At 38.7% G+C, this 27018-nt stretch overlaps 1 protein-coding gene across 1 annotated transcript in view; it reads right to left on the reverse strand.

The window, feature by feature from the left end:
- LOC134206849 (uncharacterized) overlaps positions 1-27018 on the reverse strand; it is a 724314-nt gene that overhangs the window by 667255 nt on the left and 30041 nt on the right. Inside the window, exon 4 of the mRNA XM_062682581.1 lies at positions 19544-19609. Within this exon, the coding sequence (XP_062538565.1) occupies positions 19544-19609 (66 nt within the window). The remainder of the gene's footprint in view (positions 1-19543; positions 19610-27018) is intronic.

Consider the following 27018-nt stretch of genomic DNA (forward strand, 5'->3'; position numbering starts at 1 on the left):
AGTTAAAAATTGCAAAGATGGGTAAATTTTACATTAGGGGAAAGAAATGGCAGAAATGATTATAATTCTCGCTTAACTTTTAAAAAGAACATAAGTCACCCTTTTTTCATGAATTAATTTTTGTACTGCAATCAAAAGCTATTGGTCTGTTGATCGCAATATCAAAATTCATTCATGAAAATATGTTTCTTAGGTCATTTTGAAAAAATAAACGAGAATTTTCAGTGTATACATGAAATCTTAAAATAGGTACTTTTTAACTCATTAATGGGTTTCTATGTTTCTTTGTGAAGGTAGTTTTTTTTTCTTCCGTGTAAGCTGTGTATTCTATGCTGTCAGTGTGCCGGTTTCGAATAAATTGTGTCTTGGGAGAACATAACCTAGAAAATCGATAGCTTATTTATTACGAAATAATGATGTCTCATAACTCTTTGAATATTTACTATTTTTTGAGAAGTGCCATCATTATGAAATTCAATAGCGAACAAGAAGAAAACATTCCCCATCGAATGCAACTTGTTGTGTGTGTGTGTGTGTGAGTCATCCTCTACCCCTCACCCGGCTGGGGGTGTTGGTCAAGTAGTACTACGAATAATTTGATCAGATCTCATGCTCCGTAATGGTGCCCTTTTTGTTACGAAGACTAGTACTACAAAAAGGATTCACTTCTGAAGCAAGGCAAGTTTCTTAAGTGAGTGTAGGGAATGGGATGTACTAGTTGTTCATAACAGGTACAGCAAAACTTCACAAGGACGCCCTTATTCGTACTAGCTACTCAGGGAATAGAAGGTCAAGAAGAGCCACCGTTGCTAGCTAAAGCTTGAACCGGATACCTGGGACTCCCACAATATCCGCGGCAATAGAAGCAAACGATGCCCTGTACGTATTTAGTGATCAATTTCAGGAATTTTTAATTTTATATATCGATTGAAGAAATTAAAGTAAATAATTGGAACGTGCTCACCAGTTAAGTTCTTCAATAGCTCCAGGTATGAACAGGGCATAGCAAGTAAATCCAATAAGACATCGAATTTACTTCTCATCCTCCTTCACTTCCATCGAAACTATGGCTGCAATGCAAAACTGTTGCCATTTTGGGGGCTGTGAAGATTCTCGTCGGATTCGTATCTGCGGTAGCTGATATTGGCTGCTGCTCTTGCAGCTTAATTGGTACATCTCATCAAAAATTTCAGTGCGTTCACAATGAGCCCGATATTATTTGGATATGGAAATTCACCATATTATGTAACGTTATCTACAAATAAATGAATATTAATGCCTATCAGATATTTTAATATATATAATAAAAAATCTTCCAAAGATTTATCTTACTGTTCAGATGCAGGAAGTACGGCTGGAATCCCCGAACATTATAAAATAAATTCAGTGGGTGGAAGTAAGACAATAATATTTTACCGGCTTGCCACCCGAATATAGAAGTTGTTGGGATAAGAACAAGCCCTGCATTCAAAAACAGTTAAACAGCCTACCTTTGCTAAATTCTTAGGTGGAGTATTGGAGGAAATAATATTCAGGGTTATTGTAGATTCCATCACAATCTACAATTAGGTAATTAAAAGATTTGAAATTTGAATTGGTTATTATAATATGCCATTCATGGTAAAAAAAAAGTTTAATTTTCAATGTTTATATCATTCAAGCAGTTGAAGAAAATGAAAAATTAAGTAAAATGGAACCAAACAAGTAACAAAATATCAAACACGCTTATTTTATAAAATAATGAATATAACTAATAGGCAGTACCGCATATCAGTGAATATTTCAAAAATTAAGCATTGGGTATAAAAAAATACTATAACACCTTTTTGCCCCCACGCCCTACATAATTATTCTTTTGTCGAAACAAGACAACAGCCAAATAAACAGAAAATCGGCTATTGTCCTGTCTTCATATCTGCTAACATTATCCCTTTCTTGTTGCAAAAATAAAGTCCGACATGCAACCAATCTCCATCCATGATCTGAAAATACTAATACTCAGAAATAATATGAACAGTATATCTACAATCCTCACATTAGTTTCTTTCGACAGTATAAAACAGAATAGGTCCCACTTGCCCCGTTTGAAGGGGGCTGTTCACAAACCACGTAGATCGAAATTTTACATTTTCAAACCCTCCCTCCCCTCTTATAGACTTTCGTAGACTTTTCCGAAACCCCTCCCCCCCCCCTTGAAGTCTTCGTAGACTTTTTCAAATTTCACAAAACATCATATGTGATTGGAAAAATATGGAAATTAACTACGTTTTCAGCAATTCATATCCATTTCCATATCCATTGTGAACATTACAGTAAAATTCAAATTTCAAACATAACGAAATCAAACTGAACAAAATCCAACAAAACAAGTATCAATCCAAAACGAAATCAAATATAATCATCTGTCCATAGCTCTTGAAACTAAATCTCGAAGCCAACTAATTTTATTTCTGTTGAATTTGATTCCTCCTGAAGGTGTGTGCCATCCATCGGCTTGCATCGGCGCGCCACTGTCTCAAATCTGTCACGCATCTGACCTATAATTCTTCATGCCATTTGTAGAAAACCGAAGAATTTTCAGAATCTTGAGAAATTTCGAGTTGAAATTCCGAGAATGTCAAGTCTACATTCCAATAAGTTTTTCGTGGAAATTCCGTAGAATTTTCCGATTGATAACCTTTAAGGTTTCCAGGAAATACTCCAAAGAACTCTCCGTGATAATTCCGATGTTTTTCTTGAAAATCCCATACAGTATCCCTCCAAATAATCATCCGTTGAAACACCAAGAATTTTTTTCAAATTCCAAAAGTTTTCCCGTTAGAATGCCGAGTAATTTTCCGTGAAAACTTAAAATTATTTCCCGTGGAATTTTAGAATGGTTACGTACCGTTTTGGCTCGAATTCCGAACATGGCTCATATCCCGAACACTGGCGTTTTACCATACCAAGGATCAATATTGCAAAAGAATTCAAGCTTCTATGGAGAAAATTACATAAATAACGCCAAAATGGCTTCTTAAAAGCGAGTGTTCGGGATATGAGCCAAAACGGTACGATATTTTGAAATTTCTCTTGCAAATTAGGAGCGATATCCTGAGGAAATTTGAAAAAAAAAAAAATCCTGTGAACATTCCAAAGAGTTTTACGAATCATTTTCGTAGGAAATTATGAAGAATTTCCAGTTGAATTTTCGAATTTATTTATAATTTCGAATAAATTTTCATGAAAATTACAAATGCTTTCTTACAAGAATTGCAATATTTTTTTTTGTGGAAACTCAAATAGTTTTTGGTAGGAAATTCAAATAATTTCTCGTGAAAGTTTTCAACAATTTCTTTAAAAATGTTGAAGATTTTCCATCGATATTTCCAAAGAATTTGCATTAGAACTGCCGAGAAATGTTCTACGAATGTCCCATGGACATTTCGAAGAATTTCGTTTATATGTATGTCCAAAGAATTCCTCATGAGGATTCCGAGGAAATTTCAGAGGATGGGGTAATTACAAGTTCCAAAGAATGTATTTTGAAAGTTCCAAAGATTTATTGTTGGATATGCGAAAATGCTTCCTTTGTAAATTCTAAAGAATTTTCCGTTGAAGTGCGAAATAATTTTCCGTGGAAATTCTAAAGAATTATTCGTAGTTTCTGAAGAAGTTCCTGCCGAAAATTAAAAGATATTTTAGTAGAATCTGTTGAATAATCCAAGTGGAAATTTTGATTTTTTTCGAAAGTTTTTATAGAATTTTCAAAACAGAAGAATTTGCTGTTGAAATCATGATAGTTTAAAACCGTAGTTCAGACTATTACTTCAGTGAAATCCATAAGATTTTTCTGGAGAAATTCAAGAGATTATTTCGGTAAAAAATTGCAAAAAAAACGGAACAATTTAAAAAAAAAATCAAACAAGTGAACATTGCACAAAGCTGCTGTATGAATTGTTTTCAAAAAAATAAAAATAAAATAAAAAAGTCTACGTAGACTTTTAGTTTACCCCCCGTCCCCCTTCGTAGACTAACGTAGACTTTTCCGAAACCCCTCCCTCCCTCTCAAGAGTCTACGTGGTTTATTGGCAGTCCCAAGGGGTAAGTGGGTCCTGAAGGTAATATTTTTTGTAATTGAATAAATGGCTCCCAACACCTCTACACTTCAACAAAAGAAGCATATAATGATGTATCAGTGGTTAATGTTCTGATAAAACCTGTTTTCTAAGTATGCGTTAACAATTTTGCTGAACTAGCGCTTTTTTAGGTCTCACTTGCCCCGGGGTACCTTACCAGGGTGTCGACTCAAATTTAAGAATCAAATTCCCTGACTTTCCCTGACTTTCCAGACCATTCCTCTAAGAATTCCAGGTATGAGAAATGTTTTTTTTTTCAGTTCCTAGAAGCGTATAAAAATCTCTTTATGTGTGAATCCTTGAAATGAAAATATGAGTTCCTGAGCTACTGGAAGCCTAATAACTTCTAGAAACAGAACATTAAGGATTTTTAGAATATCGTAGGTAGTTCTGGTCGTTCACAAAGTTTCAAGTAAATGCGCAGAACTCCTGAAAGATTTTCATAATCCACATCTTTCTAAAATTGGCTCCAACTTGTTGTAGCAAAATCGATTAAGGTTTAGTACTAGAAAAATTGTCTAATGTTTCAATGTGCACACACATACGCACACACACACGGACAGACAGACATTTGCTCAGTTTGTCGAGCTGAATCGATTGGTATATAACACTATGGGTCTACAAGCGCTCTATAAAAAGTACGTTTTGGTAGTGAAATGATAGCCTTTCAGGTACAACTTTGTTGTACGAGAAAGGCAAAACTGATAAAAAATATAGAATTGCTTCGGGATTTGATTGACTCGTCCAAATCGAGTGGTGAGGAAGATTTGTTTATGATGTTTTCAAACCAAGGGTGTTATGATGGTCAAACCAAGGGCCAAACACAAAAAAGAAATCGCGAGTGGATAATTCTATGACTACCCAGGTAACCAGTAAGCATTATATAAAGCATTAAGGTGGCATTATATGCGCCTTTACTGCAATACATTAAATGCCAATAAGCCCTGTAGTCGCCTTTAATGCTATTTTAATGCAGGTTTTGGCCCAATATATGGCTGTTTAAATGCTTAATCCTACTTTATCGATAAAGTAGAAATTTCGCTGAGTAGCATTTATTCAGCATCCGAAATGCTGAATTAATGCTTAATTTTAAAAACAAGAAAAAGGTTTTTTTATTGGCATTTTTTTTCTTTTCTAATTGTCTTACATAGTTTTTTTTTCATTTTATATCGTTAATGTTATATTTTCATAATTGAAATGGAACTTTTTTTTTACTTTCTTCGAGCGGGATTCGAACTCACGCTCTTGCCACCCGACGCTGTAGTTGTCATCGCCCTTACCAGCTGGGCCATAAGAGAGAGATGGTAGTGGGAATAATTTTTCCCAACATAAACATTACGCCCCTCATACCCAGTTGCAATGGAACAGCTACAGTAGTGCTGCTTTAATGCATCCATCGAAAATAGTGCAGAGGAATAATAAAATGTAGCCAAACTATGTAATTAGTGATAGGGTTAGGTTAACGACAAGTACTCCTGTCAATGGTCGGAATAGGAAAAAACATTCTGCACGTACCGATTTCTTTTCTCAAATGTAAGTTCATTGGGCAAATAGTCCCCGCTTTATGATTCCATATTGGAAAACGTTTGACGTATGAACACTACAGGCCTTAAAGTGGCACTAATGTAGCTGTTCCATTGCACTTAACGAAAAACAACATTGTGCATTAAAAATGCTATTATAATGCTATGCCTCACATGATTGCTTTGAGAATGCTTATTTAGAACAGCCAGGTTTTCGAAATGCTTATTTACAGCAAGGAGCATATGAAATGCCAGTATAATGCTACTATAGTGCTTACTTTAATGCTTATTGGTTACCTGGGTACTATTGATCGTTCCGGGAATGAAGAAGTAAGTTATACTATTCTGCAATATCTACTGAACATAAAATAATTACAGTTCCAAAAAAACTTCCGATTGACCAGAAGTACATCAGAACTACTAGTGGATAAATACAGAAATTCTGAATATTACAGAGAAACAGAAGGACGTGGTAGGAATATTGTGTGTGCGGAAAAACAGATGTTATCATTTTTGTGGTAAGTGCAAATACAAAATATGTATACGAAATATGGACACATTATGTGAGCTTTGACTATTTTAGGTTCTGCACCAACAAGAACTCTTATAGGGAAACCTGCAATATGTTTGGCATGTCGGAATCACCTTTTTTAAACATATGGAATAGAAATTTTCTACAGTATTTCTAGTGAGTTCATAAAAATGCCTGAAACTGAGCAAGAAAAAATGACGACGACGTCTTCGTGAAACAGTTTTATATCTGTTTTCAACTTGTTTTTGAGTGAATAGCATTCCGCATTGTTGATGAAGCTGATCCCTGATAAATTTCCACATCTTTTTCTTATTTTTAAAATCTCTCAGAGGACCAGGGAATCAATTTTTCTTGGACGCGCATGCGAAACAAGCGACAAAATAGAACCAACGACAAAGCTTTGTTTTTGTCGGAGATAATAATGACAAAGATCCGAAAATTTTTGTCAGTAACAAAAAAGAAGACAATTTTGTTGCTAACTTTTCATCCCGTTAGTTTGCATTATCTCTACAGCAAATTTAGGTTTTAAGCTATCGTAGTTTCTGCTTTTATGGAAATATTCGAGAATCTATCTCTGATTACAAAATTAGCATCGTATTCTCGTAAAAATCAGAGCATGCAAAGCAAGTGATTCTTGTCATATTGTGTTTGGGTTCTGATAAAGGCTTTTTGCGAGGTGTGTTTGTCAGTAACAAACTCTGTTGACGACAAAAGGTATATTGTTAGGCGTTGCTTGAATTTTGATTCCCTGCCGAGGACCAATGTTATCCAAGTTATCCTTATACAACGAAAGCAGGAGTTTTGTCTGTCCATCTGTCCATACACGATCTAATTCGTCGCTGGCAATTTGCGATACAGTACCAGTAAGTACTGGTATGGATTCTTCCTCAGGTATTTCATTTGAGGGTTCAACGGGTACTTCAACCGGGAAGCCATAGAATGCAGCAACTTCACCGTACTTCGCATTGACCATTTTGTTCGCTAAAACAAAGAACCATGTTCATCTTGAACTACATCATTTCTTTCAATATTGTTTAAACCACTTACAGTATTTGTTTCGAAGAAATATATACTCCCCTTCGTAAATGAGACAGTTTTGGTCATCAATAACTGGAACGTAGTTGCACAGCTCAATTTCCTCAGTCATTTTCTTATATTTTATGGAACAAAAACGAACAAATAATTTTATCACAGACTTTTTGTTATCGAATCAAAGCTGTGGCTTTGAGCTGAGACGAGACCTGCAAAGAGGAAAAAATGTAACTTCAGCTGCTGCCAGTCAACTGCTGTCACGAACTGTCAGGTGCAACCAGCAGCTTTTTGAGTGAAAGTATTGGTATCCCAAATAAAATATTCCACATCATTTTTGTTTTACCAAGACTTTTTTACTTTAACGAGTATTCCAAACCTTCCGTTTAGCTTGTTAATAATCAGTAATAAACCTGTGTTTTGTTCCCGGTATAAAAATCCTTATGAAAATGAATTTACTATTTCGTGAATTGGATACACTTTTATTGTGCTCAGAATGGTCCACCTGGGGCTTAGGTGAAACAGTCAAGTAAACAGTTGAAACTCGATGGTCAACTGTGATGAAAAGAAGAACAAGTGTCAAAACAAGAGAAAAGAAGCAGCGTCTTTGCAGGTCTCGTCTCAGGCTTTGAGCATTAGCATGAGCATTTTAACCGCACAATTCGTAGTTGCTACTCCGTGATTGACTAGAACTTGCGAAATTGTACATAAAACACAATAAATGGGGCTTGGGACTAGCTACCCATTCTCTATGTACACGTTTTGGGAGCTCAAATATCTAAAGTCAATAACGGCGCCGGCCACGTCCTTACAGTCATATAAGAAGAGAAGGATTGTTAGTCTGACTCTCGTTTCTACTAGAGACCGAGTATACCTCTGCATCTCCACGATTGTCTTGGGATAGGATATAGTTTTAGTTACAAAGGATTATTTATTTGGATTCACTTCGGTAAGCGATGCGATCTGTGGAATGGGAAATAACAACTAATTCGCTGTCTCGCCACGAGAAAAAAATTAAACCATGTACGCCGGGTGGCATACGAAAACGAAGGAGAAATGACGACCGAACAAACCGACGACCGAAGGAACAAACTTTCACTTTCGGATTTATTTATTCACCAGCGCAAAGCAGAACAAAATAACGGCGACCGGTCGATCGTTTTGCCTTCCGCACAAAGCAAAACTAAATTTCGACGACCGGCCGATCCGCTTACTGCAGAAACATTGTAAATGCAAATTTCGTATAGGTAGAGTAACGAAATTATTATTTTGTCTACACCGTTTACCGATGTGAATAATTTACCTGAAATCAAGACAAAATTTTCAAAACGACTTATCTGCTTTTGTAAACAAAGATTCAAACGACGATTTGACGAATCCGATAGCTCTCCCACGCAAGCCAACATCATCAACAGGTAGCGGAGTCCTTCACCTACCTATTGCTGGTGTTGGTTTGCGTGGGAGAGCTATCAGACTCGTCAAATCGTTGTTTGAAACTTTGTTTACAAAAGCAGATAAGTCGTTTTGAAAATTTTGTCTTGAAATGCTTCAAATGGATCCCTACCTAATGCAACGACGAAAACAATATAGACAAAAAAAATATTGCTTGAAAGCTAAAAAGTTTAGTTCTTTTTAGAGAATAAAATAACTGATAATTTTGAAAATACATATTCAAAAAGTTAAATACCGAATGTTTTCTGGCCCACCAGCAAGTGTGAATTCTGAATAATTTGCCCGTGACTTCAAAAGGTTCTGAACTAAGGTATCGCCTCGATTAATTGAACCTGATTATTTTCATTTATAGCTAACATATTAGAAAGCTTCTGGTAAGACTAAAGGTTTCTCGTTTCACTAGGAGTCTAACGATACCTAAGAGACCGCGGTTCACCGGAGTATTTCTACCTTCTTCTTCTTCTTTTTCTTCTTCATTGGCATTACATCCCTCACTAGGACATTGCCTGCGAGGTTTCTAAGCCAAGTGACCATATCTGCATTCGTATATCATGAGGCTAACACGATGATACTTTTATGCCCAGGGAAGTCGAGACAATTTTCGGATTCGAAATTGTCTAGACCGGCACCGGGAATCGAACCCAGCCACCCTCAGCATGGTCTTGCTTTGAAGCCGTGCATCTCACCGCACGGTTAAGGAGGGCCTTTTTATTTATTATCGCTGGGCGATAATTCGACATAGTTGTTTCATAAGGGCCAATGTCGCAATCGTAAACAAACTGAGTTTGCATTAGCATGACTTTCTGCGATAAAAATGCTGCCAAATAGCATCATTCCATGTTCAGAATACGCTTTCTATATTCATTCATCACAAAAAAAAACAAAAACCCGTAAACAATGTTTTTATAGCAGCTTTAGGAATACGCTTTTTTTTTCCTTCTGTAGCGAAAGGGCGAAGCTGTCACTTTTTTCAACACCTAGTCATTTTTCGTTTTATGTACAATTATAGTGATTAAAATTAATAATTTCAATAGTTTCAATATGCAGATGCTATGCAGTGAGTGGAAATCATAATATTTATCTTTATAATGCAAACTATATCCTATGTAATTGAACATTTTTAATATAACAGATGCTACTAACGTTTTGAGATATTCTGGAAGAAATTCCAAGAGGAATTCATGAAGGAACTGTATTAGCTATTTTGAGGAGAACTCTGTAAGAAATTCTGGTAGGAACATCATGGAACCCAAAATTAGTTAATGAGCTTTGGATTGATTGCTTATTCCATTAGTTACATGGTTACATTAGTTGTATAGATCTTAAAATCAGTTTGAACAAACGATATACCCAGACATATAGCGTTTGACGGAACATCTCAACCAACTCATTCAATGTCATCTGGCCTGTTCTACCTCATCATTCGAACGAATTGGTTGAAGACAAACTATTTTGGAAAAACGAAACGAGCCAGCCTTAGGCTGAAAGTCTAAGATATAAGAAACAATATTTTGGAATATGATCTCCTCGGTCAAATTGCTTTCCACAAGTAGGTTGTTCATTCGTCTGAATTATTATTAGATAAAAATTTAACTATCAATCCAACGTCAAATTACCTAAATGGAATTTTCAGCCATTTTGACAGCCGGATTCAGTTAATGTTTTCGGTCGAATAGCCTTCGGCCATATGACCGTTCCCCGTGATGCACAGGTTTAATTACTGCATATGCACACAGCTTTAAAGTTTCGTCACTCAAATTTATCCATCCATCACGTTCTACGGAAAACTCCATTTATCACGCTCGATTGAAATCAAAGGATCACCGCATCGTCATTAACAGGTATGTTGTCCGCCTACCACGGCCCTGGATGGACGTGAGTCATTATCCTCGTCATATTCCCGGCAGTATCAAAATCACTCACCGATGCCGGCGACGATGAGGATGATGGAAAAATCAAAGACACTGAATGCAACTACCTCCAGCTATATGTGAGACCAACGTTGGACGATAGAAGACGTACGAGAATTGCCCCCGATTCAACGCTGCACAAAGTCATCCTTTGCAGTCGCCCTGGTCCACGTCAGCGCCATGTTCGCATCGCAAGCTTCAAAGAGCATAAAAACATACCGACGACCGTCGTCGTGTGCCATTCAGGCAGAGCTCAAGTTGAATTCCTGCCTTACTTCGCAACCCTCGCCGGGGCATCGAATCCATTTACTGCCCCAAGACCCCACTAAGCGAGGAATTCAGAACACATGTGAAAACCTTTACTCTTGGCCTCGAATAAGTGCTCTACAGTTGCTGCTGCTGCTGCTGCATTCATGGCATTTCTGTAGACTTCCCTTATTGCTCGCCGTCGCATGTAAATGCACCGAGCTCACAGTTCACACATATCCGGATAACATAATGGATGGTGCTTAAATTACTCCTCCAGTATAGGACGGGTTCATTCAGAGCGAAAGCACAGCTTTATTATTCCGTAACCCTGCATGGGATCGCCAAGTCATGGGTTTTAGAATTCCAGAAATTAGATTTTCCTCTAGAACTCGCCGCAAAAATTGCCCCCTTTGTTCAGTGGATGGTGTGTTCAGTTAAGATTTGAAATTCTCACTTTCAAGCCCCGCAGCTTTTGTTACACCCTAAGCCACGGCAGCACATTTCCGGGACCGTAATTACAATCCAATTACCGAGCGTGTCAAAACCACTATGTTTCGTATAGTGGAATTTAAATCACTCCTTTTTTCAGCGCGCTCTTTGCTATTGTTTTCCCTCGTTGAAGCTGGTTGGTTGCTTCGAAGGGAATGGAAAAAGATTGGGCGGAACGACACGGGTGGAACGGATCTGACAGTATGGAAAATAATAATTGTTTCTTCGCTTTCATACTCAACGTTGCTACACGCCACTATACTTCATAACTGGCACGATGGAGTAAGAATTTCATTCTAGAGTCGTAGTTGCAGCATGGACAGTCATGTTTTGTTATGGAAATAATGTTGGGAAATACGTATGCTAAGTTTGATGAATAATGGACTAAATATTTCATAGTTCACACCCTTTATTCTTGCTGATGACAAGACTGGCGTGCGGTTGCCCAGAACCGTAGATATACTGTGAACTAAAATTTAAATGATTTATAATGTTTAGTGGCCTTGGCTGCTCACTGAACTAGAATAGAGCAGTGTGCCGATCTATTAAAAACAGGAATTCCTCAAAGAATTTTTCATGCGAACTGCTCCAAGAAATTCTATAAGTATTCATCCAAGAATTTATTCAATAATTTGATCTCGAGGAAGTCTAGGCGCGTAATTCCTGCAAAACTACAATACTTGAAACGAAAAGTTTTAAAATTTGGTTCACAAAAATAGCAATATATTTTTTAATGTGCAGCTTAAAATTATGAGAAAAAAATCATTTTTCAAAATCAAAATTTTTGTCTGAATAAGAATATTATTCAAGCAAATGAAATTCAGCCCATTGTAAACTATGCAACCGCTACAAATTTTTATACCGTTTTGTGATCTCTATGACTGGTGGACTTTGCTACAACCATGTTTATTGCTTACTTTTTTGCAATTCAATGTTAAGCTTTTAATCATATTATGATGAAAATCTTGTTACACCATTTATAAGAACAAAATTGTATCAAAATAAGTTATAAATATCACAATGTGTTAATACTGTGTTCGGTTTCTGTTATGCTCTTCTAATCGGATCTGCTTTTGGGCTATTTTGATATTTGATCTGGAGTCAAACTGCTTTTTTAAATGAAGGTAACAAGAACATTGGAACAATCCAATTCCAATGTTTTTGTTCTCCCTCTCAAAAAGCAGAGTAATTCCGAATCAAATGTGATTCAGAAGTTGATTACTGAATAAATTTGGAATTGGGTTTTAAACTGCAGTCAGATAAGAGGTGGACTGGATTGGGTTTGGATTGTATTGCATTGGGTTTCGATTGGATTTGGATTGGATTTGGATTGGATTTGGATTGGATTTGGATTGGATTTGGATTGGATTTGGATTGGATTTGGATTGGGTTTGGATTGGATTTGGATTGGATTTGGATTGGATTTGGATTGGTTTGGGTTTGGATTGGTTTTGGATTTGGTTTGGATTGGTTTGGATTGGTTTGGATTGGTTTGGATTGGTTTGGATTGGTTTGGATTGGTTTGGATTGGTTTGGTTGGTTTGGATTGGTTTGGATTGGTTTGGATTGGTTTGGATTGGTTTGGTTGGTTTGGATTGGATTGGTTTGGATTGGTTTGGATTGGTTTGGTTGGTTTGGATTGGTTTGGTTGGTTTGGATTGGTTTGGATTGGTTTGGATTGGTTTGGATTGGTTTGGTTGGTTTGGATTGGTTTGGATTGGTTTGGTTGGTTTGGATTGGTTTGGTTGGTTTGGATTGGTTTGGATTGGTTTGGTTGGTTTGGATTGGTTTGGATTGGTTTGGATTGGTTTGGATTGGTTTGGATTGGTTTGGATTGGTTTGGTTGGTTTGGTTTGGATTGGTTTGGATTGGTTTGGATTGGTTTGGATTGGTTGGTTTGGTTTGGTTTGGTTTGGTTCGGATTGGTTTGGATTGGTTTGGATTGGTTTGGTTGGTTTGGATTGGTTTGGATTGGTTTGGTTGGTTGGATTGGTTTGGATTGGTTTGGATTGGTTTGGATTGGTTTGGATTGGTTTGGATTGGTTTGGATTGGTTTGGATTGGTTTGGATTGGTTTGGATTGGTTTGGATTGGTTTGGATTGGTTTGGATTGGTTTGGATTGGTTTGGTTGGTTTGGATTGGTTTGGATTGGTTTGGATTGGTTTGGTTGGTTTGGATTGGTTTGGATTGGTTTGGATTGGTTTGGTTGGTTTGGATTGGTTTGGATTGGTTTGGATTGGTTGGTTTGGATTGGTTTGGATTGGTTTGGATTGGTTTGGTTGGTTTGGATTGGTTTGGATTGGTTTGGTTGGTTTGGATTGGTTTGGATTGGTTTGGTTGGTTTGGATTGGTTTGGTTGGTTTGGATTGGTTTGGATTGGTTTGGATTGGTTTGGATTGGTTTGGATTGGTTTGGTTGGTTTGGATTGGTTTGGATTGGTTTGGATTGGTTTGGATTGGTTTGGATTGGTTTGGTTGGTTTGGATTGGTTTGGATTGGTTTGGATTGGTTTGGTTGGTTTGGATTGGTTTGGATTGGTTTGGTTGGTTTGGATTGGTTTGGATTGGTTTGGATTGGTTTGGATTGGTTTGGATTGGTTTGGATTGGTTTGGTTGGTTTGGTTGGTTTGGATTGGTTTGGTTGGTTTGGATTGGTTTGGTTGGTTTGGTTGGTTTGGTTGGTTTGGATTGGTTTGGATTGGTTTGGATTGGTTTGGATTGGTTTGGATTGGTTTGGATTGGTTTGGTTGGTTTGGTTGGTTTGGATTGGTTTGGATTGGTTTGGATTGGTTTGGTTGGTTTGGATTGGTTTGGATTGGTTTGGTTGGTTTGGATTGGTTTGGATTGGTTTGGATTGGTTTGGTTGGTTTGGGATTGGTTTGGATTGGTTTGGTTTGGTTTGGTTGGTTTGGTTGGTTTGGATTGGTTGGTTTGGTTGGTTTGGTTTGGTTTGGTTTGGTTTGGTTTGGTTTGGATTGGTTTGGATTGGTTTGGATTGGTTTGGATTGGTTTGGATTGGTTTGGATTGGTTTGGATTGGTTTGGTTGGTTTGGATTGGTTTGGATTGGTTTGGATTGGTTTGGTTGGTTTGGATTGGTTTGGATTGGTTTGGATTGGTTTGGTTGGTTTGGATTGGTTTGGTTGGTTTGGATTGGTTTGGTTGGTTTGGATTGGTTTGGATTGGTTTGGATTGGTTTGGTTGGTTTGGATTGGTTTGGATTGGTTTGGTTGGTTTGGATTGGTTTGGATTGGTTTGGATTGGTTTGGATTGGTTTGGATTGGTTTGGATTGGTTTGGATTGGTTTGGATTGGTTTGGATTGGTTTGGATTGGTTTGGTTGGTTGGATTGGTTTGGATTGGTTTGGATTGGTTTGGATTGGTTTGGATTGGTTTGGATTGGTTTGGATTGGTTTGGTTGGTTTGGATTGGTTTGGATTGGTTTGGATTGGTTTGGATTGGATTTGGTTGGTTTGGATTGGTTTGGATTGGTTTGGATTGGTTTGGTTGGTTTGGATTGGTTTGGTTGGTTTGGTTGGTTTGGATTGGTTTGGTTGGTTTGGATTGGTTTGGATTGGTTTGGTTGGTTTGGATTGGTTTGGTTGGTTTGGTTTGGTTGGTTTGGTTGGTTTGGATTGGTTTGGATTGGTTTGGATTGGTTTGGTTGGTTTGGATTGGTTTGGATTGGTTTGGATTGGTTTGGATTGGTTTGGATTGGTTTGGATTGGTTTGGATTGGTTTGGATTGGTTTGGATTGGTTTGGTTGGTTTGGATTGGTTTGGTTGGTTGGTTTGGATTGGTTTGGATTGGTTTGGTTGGTTTGGATTGGTTTGGATTGGTTTGGATTGGTTTGGTTTGGATTGGTTTGGATTGGTTTGGTTGGTTTGGATTGGTTTGGATTGGTTTGGATTGGTTTGGTTGGTTTGGATTGGTTTGGTTGGTTTGGATTGGTTTGGATTGGTTTGGTTGGTTTGGTTGGTTTGGATTGGTTTGGATTGGTTTGGATTGGTTTGGATTGGTTTGGATTGGTTTGGATTGGTTTGGATTGGTTTGGTTGGTTTGGATTGGTTTGGTTGGTTTGGATTGGTTTGGATTGGTTTGGATTGGATTTGGATTGGTTTGGATTGGTTTGGATTGGTTTGGATTGGTTTGGATTGGTTTGGATTGGTTTGGTTGGTTTGGATTGGTTTGGATTGGTTTGGATTGGTTGGTTTGGATTGGTTTGGATTGGTTTGGTTGGTTTGGATTGGTTTGGATTGGTTTGGATTGGTTTGGATTGGTTTGGATTGGTTTGGATTGGTTTGGATTGGTTTGGTTGGTTTGGTTGGTTTGGATTGGTTTGGATTGGTTTGGATTGGTTTGGATTGGTTTGGATTGGATGTGGATTGGTTTGGTTGGTTGGATTGGTTTGGATTGGTTTGGATTGGTTTGGATTGGTTTGGATTGGTTTGGATTGGTTTGGTTGGTTTGGATTGGTTTGGATTGGTTTGGATTGGTTTGGATTGGTTTGGGTTGGTTTGGATTGGTTTGGATTGGTTTGGATTGGTTTGGTTGGTTTGGATTGGTTTGGATTGGTTTGGTTGGTTTGGATTGGTTTGGATTGGTTTGGATTGGTTTGGATTGGTTTGGTTTGGATTGGTTTGGATTGGTTTGGATTGGTTTGGATTGGTTTGGATTGGTTTGGTTTGGTTTGGTTTGGTTGGATTGGTTTGGATTGGTTTGGATTGGTTTGGTTGGTTTGGTTGGATTGGTTTGGATTGGTTGGTTGGATTGGTTTGGATTGGTTTGGTTGGTTTGGATTGGTTTGGATTGGTTTGGATTGGTTTGGTTGGTTTGGATTGGTTTGGTTGGATTTGGTTTGGTTGGTTTGGATTGGTTTGGATTGGTTTGGATTGGTTTGGATTGGTTTGGATTGGTTTGGATTGGTTTGGATTGGTTTGGATTGGTTTGGATTGGTTTGGATTGGTTTGGTTGGTTGGATTGGTTTGGTTGGTTTGGATTGGTTTGGATTGGTTTGGTTGGTTTGGATTGGTTTGGATTGGTTTGGATTGGTTTGGATTGGTTTGGATTGGTTTGGATTGGTTTGGATTGGTTTGGATTGGTTTGGATTGGTTTGGATTGGTTTGGTTGGTTTGGATTGGTTTGGATTGGTTTGGATTGGTTTGGATTGGTTTGGATTGGTTTGGATTGGTTTGGATTGGTTTGGATTGGTTTGGATTGGTTTGGATTGGTTTGGTTGGTTTGGATTGGTTTGGTTGGTTTGGATTGGTTTGGATTGGTTTGGATTGGTTTGGATTGGTTTGGATTGGTTTGGATTGGTTTGGATTGGTTTGGATTGGTTTGGATTGGTTTGGATTGGTTTGGATTGGTTTGGATTGGTTTGGATTGGTTTGGATTGGTTTGGTTGGTTTGGATTGGTTTGGTTGGTTTGGTTGGTTTGGATTGGTTTGGATTGGATCTGGATTGGTTTGGATTGGTTTGGATTGGTTTGGATTGGTTTGGATTGGTTTGGATTGGTTTGGATTGGTTTGGATTGGTTTGGATTGGTTTGGTTGGTTGGATTGGTTGGGTTGGATTGGTTTGGTTGGTTTGGATTGGTTTGGTTGGTTTGGATTGGTTTGGATTGGTTCAGTTGGATTGGTTTGGATTGGTTTGGTTGGTTCGAATTGGTTTGGTTGGTTTGGTTTGGTTTGGATTGGTTTGGATTGGTTTGGATTTGATTTGGATTGGTTTGGATTGGTTTGGATTGGTTGGATTGGTTTGGATTGGTTTGGTTGGTTGGATTGGTTTGGTTGGTTTGGATTGGTTTGGATTGGTTTGGATTGGTTTGGTTGGTTTGGATTGGTTTGGATTGGTTTGGATTGGTTTGGATTGGTTTGGTTGGTTTGGATTGGTTTGGATTGGTTTGGTTGGTTTGGATTGGTTTGGATTGGTTTGGATTGGTTTGGATTGGTTTGGTTGGTTTGGATTGGTTTGGATTGGTTTGGATTGGTTTGGATTGGTTTGGATTGGTTTGGATTGGTTTGGATTGGTTTGGATTGGTTTGGATTGGTTTGGATTGGTTTGGATTGGTTTGGATTGGTTTGGTTGGTTTGGATTGGTTTGGTTGGTTTGGTTGGTTTGGATTGGTTTGGATTGGTTTGGATTGGTTTGGATTGGTTTGGATTGGTTTGGATTGGTTTGGATTGGTTTGGATTGGTTTGGATTGGTTTGGATTGGTTTGGATTGGTTTGGATTGGTTTGGATTGGTTTAGATTGGTTTGGATTGGTTTGGATTGGTTTGGATTGGTTTGGATTGGTTTGGATTGGTTTGGTTGGTTTGGATTGGTTTGGATTGGTTTGGATTGGTTTGGATTGGTTTGGATTGGTTTGGATTGGTTTGGTTGGTTTGGATTGGTTTGGATTGGTTTGGATTGGATTTGGATTGGTTTGGATTGGTTTGGATTGGTTTGGATTGGTTTGGATTGGTTTGGTTGGTTTGGATTGGTTTGGATTGGTTTGGTTGGTTTGGATTGGTTTGGATTGGTTTGGATTGGTTTGGATTGGTTTGGATTGGTTTGGTTGGTTTGGTTGGTTTGGATTGGATTTGGATTGGTTTGGATTGGTTTGGATTGGTTTGGTTGGTTTGGATTGGTTTGGATTGGTTTGGTTGGTTTGGATTGGTTTGGATTGGTTTGGATTGGTTTGGATTGGTTTGGATTGGTTTGGTTGGTTTGGATTGGTTTGGATTGGTTTGGATTGGTTTGGATTGGTTTGGATTGGTTTGGATTGGTTTGGATTGGTTTGGATTGGTTTGGATTGGTTTGGATTGGTTTTGGATTGGTTTGGATTGGTTTGGATTGGTTTGGATTGGTTTGGATTGGTTTGGATTGGATGTGGATTGGTTTGGATTGGTTTGGATTGGTTTGGATTCGATTTGGATTGGTTTGGATTGGTTTGGATTGGTTTGGATTGGTTTGGATTGGTTTGGATTGGTTTGGTTGGTTTGGTTTGGATTGGTTTGGATTGGTTTGGATTGGTTTGGATTGGTTTGGATTGGTTTGGATTGTATTTGGATTGGTTTGGATTGGTTTGGATTGGTTTGGATTGGTTTGGATTGGTTTGGATTGAATTTGGATTGGATTTGGATTGGATTTGGATTGGATTTGGATTGGATTTGGATTGGATTTGGATTGGATTTGGATTGGATTTGGATTGGATTTGGACTGGATTTGGATTGGATTTGGATTGTATTGGATTTGGATTGGACTTGGAATGGATTGGGATTGGATCTGGATTGGATTTCGATTTGGTTTGAATTTGATTGGATTTGATTGAATTTCGTTTGGATTTCGATTGGATTTGGATTTGAATTGGATTTGGATTGGATTTGTTTTGGATTTGGATTGTATTTGATTTGGATGGGATTTGAATTGTATTTGGATTGGATTGGTTTGGCTTTTTCAAATCCTTGTTATGACCAGCATGGTTTATGTTGATAAAACTCGAAGTTTGCTGGATTTAGCTGTTCTGAAAATACTGTACGCGCTTCTTCCATGCTCACACTTGTAGTTTGTTAGCAAACATAATCAGAGTCAATATCGAAGCGTGCACACACGCATATGGTTTTCTTCCGCGAACCAACAAAAAAAAATCATGAAAATTTGTTTGTGTTTAAAAATTGTGTCACTTTTCAAATGCGATAAATCGAAGCAAAACATTTGGAAAGAGGTGAGTGTAGTACTTCTAGTACTTTGTTATTTACAACATTAGGTGTACTTTGTGACGTGGTATCAAATTCCAGTGAAATGTGTAGTCGTGTAAATTTGATAAACAAAATTAAAGTTTATCATTCCTGGTAGTGGGCCACTAAATGCACCCAAATGTAGGCCGCTACAAACTCCATCCATTGCAATGATTGCGAGTGCGCTGTGATTGTCATCAGTTATTTTCCATGAAAGAATAATAATTAATTTCATTCATTTAGCCTTTGAAAGCCATTATTTTGTGGTTTCTTGCCACTGCAGGCTTCTACAATAAATAAGCGTTCTTTTTTCATCAATTCATAAGCTTCTTACTTCATTTTTGTTAAATTTCTAGCGGCATTTTGTTTTTGGCCAAAAATTAACACTTCATTTCGTTTGTGTAAAATAATGTAGTTATTTACCGTAATGTTGACTTGAAAAACAGCTACAGAAAGATAGCTCTCCCAATTTTAATCGTCTATTTATTGCATTTTCGTGGCTACAATTATAATTGATACCTACCCTCGAACGTCCTCGGCTACCAGCGTTTCCAGAATAGCTACTATCGAATCCACTTCGTCCTGGAAACTGTAAAAATAAGAAGACAGAGATAAAGGCTGAATAAATTACATAAGCAGAAAAGGGTGTGAAAAGTTTCGGAAATAAACATACAAAAAAAACAAACCACACGCACACGTAACATAGGATAACAAGAAAATCGGATCAACTTTCTGACTGCCATTTTGATTAGCTGCGACGTTGTTATAATATCCAAAGGTGTTTTTCAGTATAAACACCATCCTCCGCATGATTTCATTTCACGCACCAATGCCGATTCTTTTTCTCGAGTCCACCTGCTCGAATTTACAGGCATTATTTTCCATTATAATAATAACCAGCAGGAATTGTTCCTCTTTTTTTACTTCTGTCACTTTACCTGCATCGGTTTATTTATCAAGGTAGAATAAAACAACCGCTCGGAATTAATTCCAATTTATTTTACTTCAACCGAAAACAAACAGCCACCGTTCTGCTGTAGAGAACGGTGTTGTGGCGCGGTGCATGCCGACAGGTTTAAATTTTATTTATTTAACAAATGAACAAGCAACGCGGAAACGGGACCTCGTCGTAACTGCATCAGACTGCCATAGGAGAACGGCAACAAACGGATCATCAATGAGTTTCACATTGCATGATTGGCGCATTGACATAAAACGGTATAATAGGATGGGGGGTGGTCTGGTTATTCGGCAAATAAACAATATCATTGTAACCAGATATTCCGGGATTCAGCAGCGTTGGATAAAACTAGCAACCTGGATAGGGAACGAAAACATTCAATGTGCTACACAAGTACGTAACTCATGCAATTGGGCACACTAAGGTTTCGATTATATAATAGCTGTGAAAATGCTGATATAACACAAGTTGGAAAGCAGACCAAGTTCCAGTTGGAAGGTAGTGAAAAGAAATGAGCTGTGACAGATGATATCTGCGCAAGGTTTACTGAGCATGGCGAAACTGATTAGGCAGATACGTGCAACGCTTGATGACTCGAAATCAAGAATTCAGACCGCACACGAAGTTTCATCCTCGTTTGTGAACGGATCGCAGAACAGTTGTAGAGGATGAGGCTGAGGCCACTGAAGAGGGAGACGACGAAGATAGGCTTAATCATTAACTCTACCAAGCCAAAGTACATGGTTACGGGTAGAGATAGGGGTGGACCTAGTGGTGTTGATGCTTAATGGGGATGTGTTTGAAGTTGTTAAAGAATTCGTTTACCTTGGAATGCTGGGGACCCTAAGCAATCCAAGAAACCGACGATTAAAGAGCTCTACAATATACCAGGCATAAGTGTATCGACACTGTATCCGACACTGCCAACCAGGTATCCAGGTACGTATGCTTTCACTTATTATCGACGCACACTTCAATCGAGAAACTAATAAATTGTTATAGTATAGAAGCAAGCACAAAATAATCCTTAATTTTAAAATCCCATTTCGCGTTTAATGGACGCAGCTGTTTCGAACAGATTTCCGCGCCAAACGATTATGGCTTTCGATACTTTTCATCCAACCCAGCAGCAGCGCTCGGCTTCGATGTGTGCCTTCCGGCACAAAAAAAACAGTTGCAACGCAGTAGTGCATTGATTAGTTTTAATGACGTGTGAAAGCTGAATTATTGCAATCCTCATCAATATGTGAGGTATCCGAAAAGGACGACAAAAAGCTCAGCGGATTGGTATGCCTATGCCTGGGGGAGAAGGGTTTGCTCATTTGCAATGCAATACAATAAATGCAAATAGCCATCATACAGCAACAACTGACGCACGAATGCGTCGGATAAAAAAAATCTGCATGCCGAAAGCCAACAAATTGTGTGCTGGGTTTATTTTTTGTTTTATGTTTTTTTTTATGCCAATTCCATACTGATCGAGGTTCACACTATGAGACTACAGCACTTTGAAGATTAGTCAAAACTACTGAGATGTAGATTTTAGAATTTATAGATAGACATACGTTAGAACCAATTATCATATACATTTAGGAGAAAACAGGCTAAGGGTATGCGATAAGACACTGTTTCCTAACGAAACAAAATATAAGATTTACTTTCGAGACTTCGGAACGATATGAAATCAAGGTCCAATTCAAAATTTTACGAAATGAAACGAAATTTTAATTTCTTTCCGCGGAATTTTTATTGAATTGATTTTACATTTTACAAAATTGGTTCACACGCAACCTAGATCTATATCTCCAAAGTTGACCATTTTGTATGAAAAACTGCAAGTGGAATTTTTATTATGCAGGTCACTTAAGTAACAAAAGAAGCAGTCTGTAATAAATTGCCGCTTTCCCGTTTACAATTGGCGAAAAGGCAATACCCCAGCATTAGTGGCGTTCCAAATTTCTCTTTATTTTCGTATTTAGGATATGATTCCTTCTTTAGAAGTAGATATTTCGCCTAAACTTGTAGATATAATGTCTTCATGAAAGCAAATAGCTGTCTAGGATGACTTGAAGTGATATTATTCAAATGTAGATTCGATTCAGTTTTTGAAATGAAGTCTGCGTCTGGATTGAGGCAAAGAAATATGATATCAATTCGTGAACAGTTTGCTTAGTATTAGACAAACATGTATGTATTTTTTTATAAATAGTATCCATCTTTCTGAAAATTGTTTTTTTTTATCTTTCGTTTATTTTGAAGGCTCATTTTCCGTGAAGCGTTACGGAGCCGAAATCAAGTTTAACAATACATTTCTAAATTCTTATACATAGTGTTAGTTTTGGGGAACCGAAAGACTCGCGGTTTAGTCGAGGTTAGGGAATACAATAATTCAATAGGAAGGGAAAGGATTTCAGGGTGCTTAAGTAATTACGTAGCTGATGTTGACATTCCTCGCATTTTCACATCTGTAACGGGACAATCAAACTTTTTTGGGATACAACGACGAGAGGAATACATACGGAAGGGATTAACGACAGACATTGAAATGTACAACAAGAGGAAGACATTCGTAATGAGGTACGGCATACAAGGGAAATTCTGAAAATTGTTTAATATGTTAAATATGCAGTCCCTTTGATGAAAATTAATGTATACAGAAAATCCGTTCATTGCTAAATAATGCAAAATCTACGTTCTACGAAACGATCATACGATGGGTGGCTTCCAATTCCCTGCATTCAAGAAGGCGATGGTGGGCCGGGATTAACAGTTATCATCCAGTTAAATCTCAATCATTGCGACACCGCACAGCAACTGTTGTGGCAGTCGACAACAGAAGCAATGTGTGACTTGGCAATTATTGCTGAACCGTATCGGATCCTTACTAACAACGGCAAGTGATGGGCAAATTCCCTATTCAAGAAGCGGTAGACAGCTCAAGCGAAGGATTCGTTATCTCCAAAATCAACGGGATCTTTGTGTTTAGCTGCTACGTACCCCCAAGATGGTATCAGGTATCAGAACGTCGGCTCAGGAGGCACGTTCCCCTCAATTTGGGAGATTTGTGCCATCGCCTTCACTGGCCTTTCTCATCATTTACCTGACGGAAAAGGAAGTGAAAAGGGGAAAGGAAGAGGAAGTGAAGTTGGAAAGGAGAATGGAACCATTTATAGGAAAGCCAATTATGTAGACAATGGACGAACGTCAAAGACGAAACACAGAGTGCACTGTGAAAAACGCATAATGCGAATCCATATAGGTGACAATCACAAAGTACATTATAAAAATCGCATAATGCGAATCCATATAGGTGGCAATTTGTTGAAAACTAAGTAAAACACATATTCATAACCCCATTCTTATTGAACCTCACGTTGAGATTGAACAAGGGTAGCCGAACCCGAACGTCAAGAACGAAACACAGGGTACACTGTGGAAAACGCATAGTGTGAATCCATATAGGTAACATACACAAAGTACATGGTAAAAACGCATAATGCAAATCCATATAGGTGACAATTTGTTAAAAAAAACTAAGTAAAAAAACATTTTCATAACCCCACCCTTATTCAACCTCAAGTTGAGATTAAACAAGAGTAGCTGAAGCCAAACATCAAAGACGAAACACAGATTACACTTTGAAAAACGCATAATATGAATCCATATAGGTAATATACACAAAGTACATTGTAAAAAACGCATAATGCGAATCCATATAGGTGACAATTTGTTGAAAAATAAGTAAAACACATATCCATAACCCCACTCTCATTCAACCTCACGTTGAGATTAAACAAGAGTAGCCGAAGCCGAACGTCAAGGACGAGACACAGAGTACACTGTGAAAAACGCATAATGCGAATCCATAAAGGTAACATACACAAAGTACATTGTAAAAAACGCATAATGCGAATCCATATAGGTGACAATTTGTTGAAAAAAACTAAGTAAAAAAACATATTCATAATCCCACCCTTATTCAACCTAAAGTTGAGATTAAACAAGAGTAGCTGAAGCCGAACGTCAAAGACGAAACACAGAGTACACTGTGAAAAGCGCATAATGCGAATCCATATAGATAACATACACAAAGCACATTGTAAAAAACGCATAATGCGAATCCATATAGGTGACAATTTGTTGAAAACTAATTAAAACACATATTCATAACCCTACTCTTATTTAACCTCACGATGAGGTTGAATAAGAGTAGCCGATTATCTCGGAGAAGTAAAAAGTCAACTACGCCATAGCTCCGGTTAGCGCAGCGAGGGCTAAAATACTGTGAAAGGGGCCCTGGTGCTTCACAGGCTCCGTTTGCAGTTAGGTTCTTATTAGACCCCCCTTACCATTCATTTGTAGGCACGGTAAGCATAAAGCCGCATCACACCGAAAATTAGGGGTCATCTGTATGGTGGACTTTTACCACTGGAACAGGCAATCCGTAAAGTTATTCTTAGCCAGATAACCAGCTGCCGACACCACACGGCTATCTAGGCTGTTCGTGGAGAGAAGTTGACATTGACTTTACGTCAACTCTCAATGTGGCCGAACAGCCGAAACGATCATACGATGGGTGGCTTCCAATTCCCTGCATTCAAGAAGGCGATGGTGGGCCGGGATTAACGGTTATCATCCAGTTAATGCTCAATCATTGCGACCCCGCACAGCAACTGTTGTGGCAGTCGACAACAGAAGCAATGTGTGACTTGGCAATTATTGCTGAACCGTATCGGATCCTTACTAACAACGGCAAGTGATGGGCAAATTCCCTATTCAAGAAGTGGTAGACAGCTCAAGCGAAGGATTCGTTATCTCCAAAATCAACGGGATCTTTGTGTTTAGCTGCCGGATGCCGTATAACCGGATGCTGGACTCACTCACGGAGTAGCTGATCGGTCGAAAACCGATAATCATCGGAGGTGACTTCAACGCCTAGGCAGTGGAGTGGGGAAGCAGACTGACTAACCCCAGAGGTTACAGTTTGTTGGAGTCGTTGGCAAAGCTGGACGTCAGGCTGTGCAACGAAGGTACCGTTAGTATATTTCACAGAGATGGCAGGGAGTCCATCATCGACGTGTTGGAACACGAATGCCGACAGTATGGCAAGAGATCTAGAATAGCGGGCGAAAATAGAAGGCGAAGGAATTCGACAAGGATCTTTTTATCGAAGCACTTCGAGCAGACAGCGGCGCTACAAATATCGATGCAGATGAGCTGACAGAAACCTTTGCGAGGGCATGGGATGCGCCAATGCCAAGGAGACTGGAGCCAAGTAAAAGCCGGCGGCTAAATTACTGATGGAACAAAACTCTTGCGAAAGTCTTCGTGCTGCGTGTCTCAGAGCCAGAAGACGCATTCAGAGAGCAAGGTCTGAAACAGTCAGAGAGGAGCGTAAGATAATCTTCCGTGAAGCTAGATCGGCCGTCAAACGGGAGATTAAAGTTAACCAATCCAACTTCTTCAAGGAGTTGTGCCGGGAAACTGACGCTGGTCCTTGGAGCAACGCTTATCGAGTCATAACACCGAGGATCAGGGGTACAGCGACGCCAACGGAAATGTGTCCGGACAAGCTGAAGATCATCGTTGACGGTCTCTGCCCGCAGCATGATTCTACAAGGTGGCCGCCTACTTCTTCATTGGCATTATATCCCCCACTGGGACATTGCCGCCTCGCAGCTTAGTGTTCACTTAGCACTTCCACAGTTATTAACTGCGAGGTTTCTAAGCCAAGTTACCATTTCTGCATTCGTATATCATTAGGCTAACACGATGATATTTGTATGCCCAAGGAAGTCGAGACAATTTCCAATCTGAAAATTGTCTAGACCGTCACCGGGTCCTCAGTGGCGAAAGGTCTGAAGATGAAGAAAGCTCCGGGACCGGGTGGAATTTCAAACGTGGCTCTAAAAACTGCGATACTGGCGTTTCCAGATTTGATCAGGATGATGCTGCAGAAATGCCTGGCAGATGGTAACTTTCCGGATAGGTGGAAGATCCAGAAACTAGTGCTGCTGCCGAAACCAGGCAAACCGCCGGGAAATCCAGCATCGTATAGGCCCATATGCCTGCTGGATCCACTGGGATACACTGGGGAAGCGGGTTATGGACAAAAGGTCGAAAGACAAAAGTTCGAAAGACAAAAGGTCGAAAGACAAAAGGTCGAAAGGACAAATGGTCGAAAGACAAAACGTCGAAAGACAAAAGATCGAAGGGACAAAACGTCGAAAAGGACAAAAGGTCGAAAGGACAAAACGTCGAACGGAACAAAAGGTCGAAAGGGCAAAACGTCGAAAGGGACAAAAGGTCGAAATAGACAAGAAACTGAAACGGAGAGAATCAATCTCGCACCAGAGTAGGCCTACACAGTTGACAAAAAATCTGCTCTTTTATTTTTCACAATTCAATAAAATTCATTCAGTGAGTTCAATTATTAGATGAATGTTTGAGTTTTCTGAGTGTCTCTTCGATTTGTCAAAATGGCGCACGCCACACATCAAATACACCGGCGTGTATTACACTTAACTTTTTTTTTCGAACTATATAGGATAACTCTGTATCGCGCAATACAGGTTTTAATTCAACAGTCTTTTTATCTCTAACAGAACTGTCTAGATATTCATAATATTGTTTCATAGTCATTACTCCTTCTTTGAAAATTGCTCATTCTTCAACTTTGATTAATGAGATGAGTGTGTAATTTCTGCTTGAAGTTAAATGCATTTCACAAATTCCTTTGGAATACACAAAACTTGTTATCAACTTGTTCTTGATCGACGTTTTATCCCTCTCGACTTTTTTGTCCTTTTCGACCTTTTGTCCCTTTCGACCTTTTGTCCTTTTCGACCTTTAGACCCTTTCGACCTTTTGTCCTTTCGACTTTTTGTCCTTTCGACCTTCTGTTTCTTTCGACGTTTTGTCCTTTCGACCTTTTGTCTTTTCGACCTTTTGTCTTTCGACCTTTTGTCTTTCGACCTTTTTTCATAGATTCTGGGGAAGCTTCTGGAAAGGATTATTCTTAACCGGCTGATGCAGTT

This window comes from Armigeres subalbatus, chromosome 1, assembly GCF_024139115.2.
Source record: "Armigeres subalbatus isolate Guangzhou_Male chromosome 1, GZ_Asu_2, whole genome shotgun sequence".
Lineage (NCBI taxonomy): Eukaryota > Metazoa > Arthropoda > Insecta > Diptera > Culicidae > Armigeres > Armigeres subalbatus.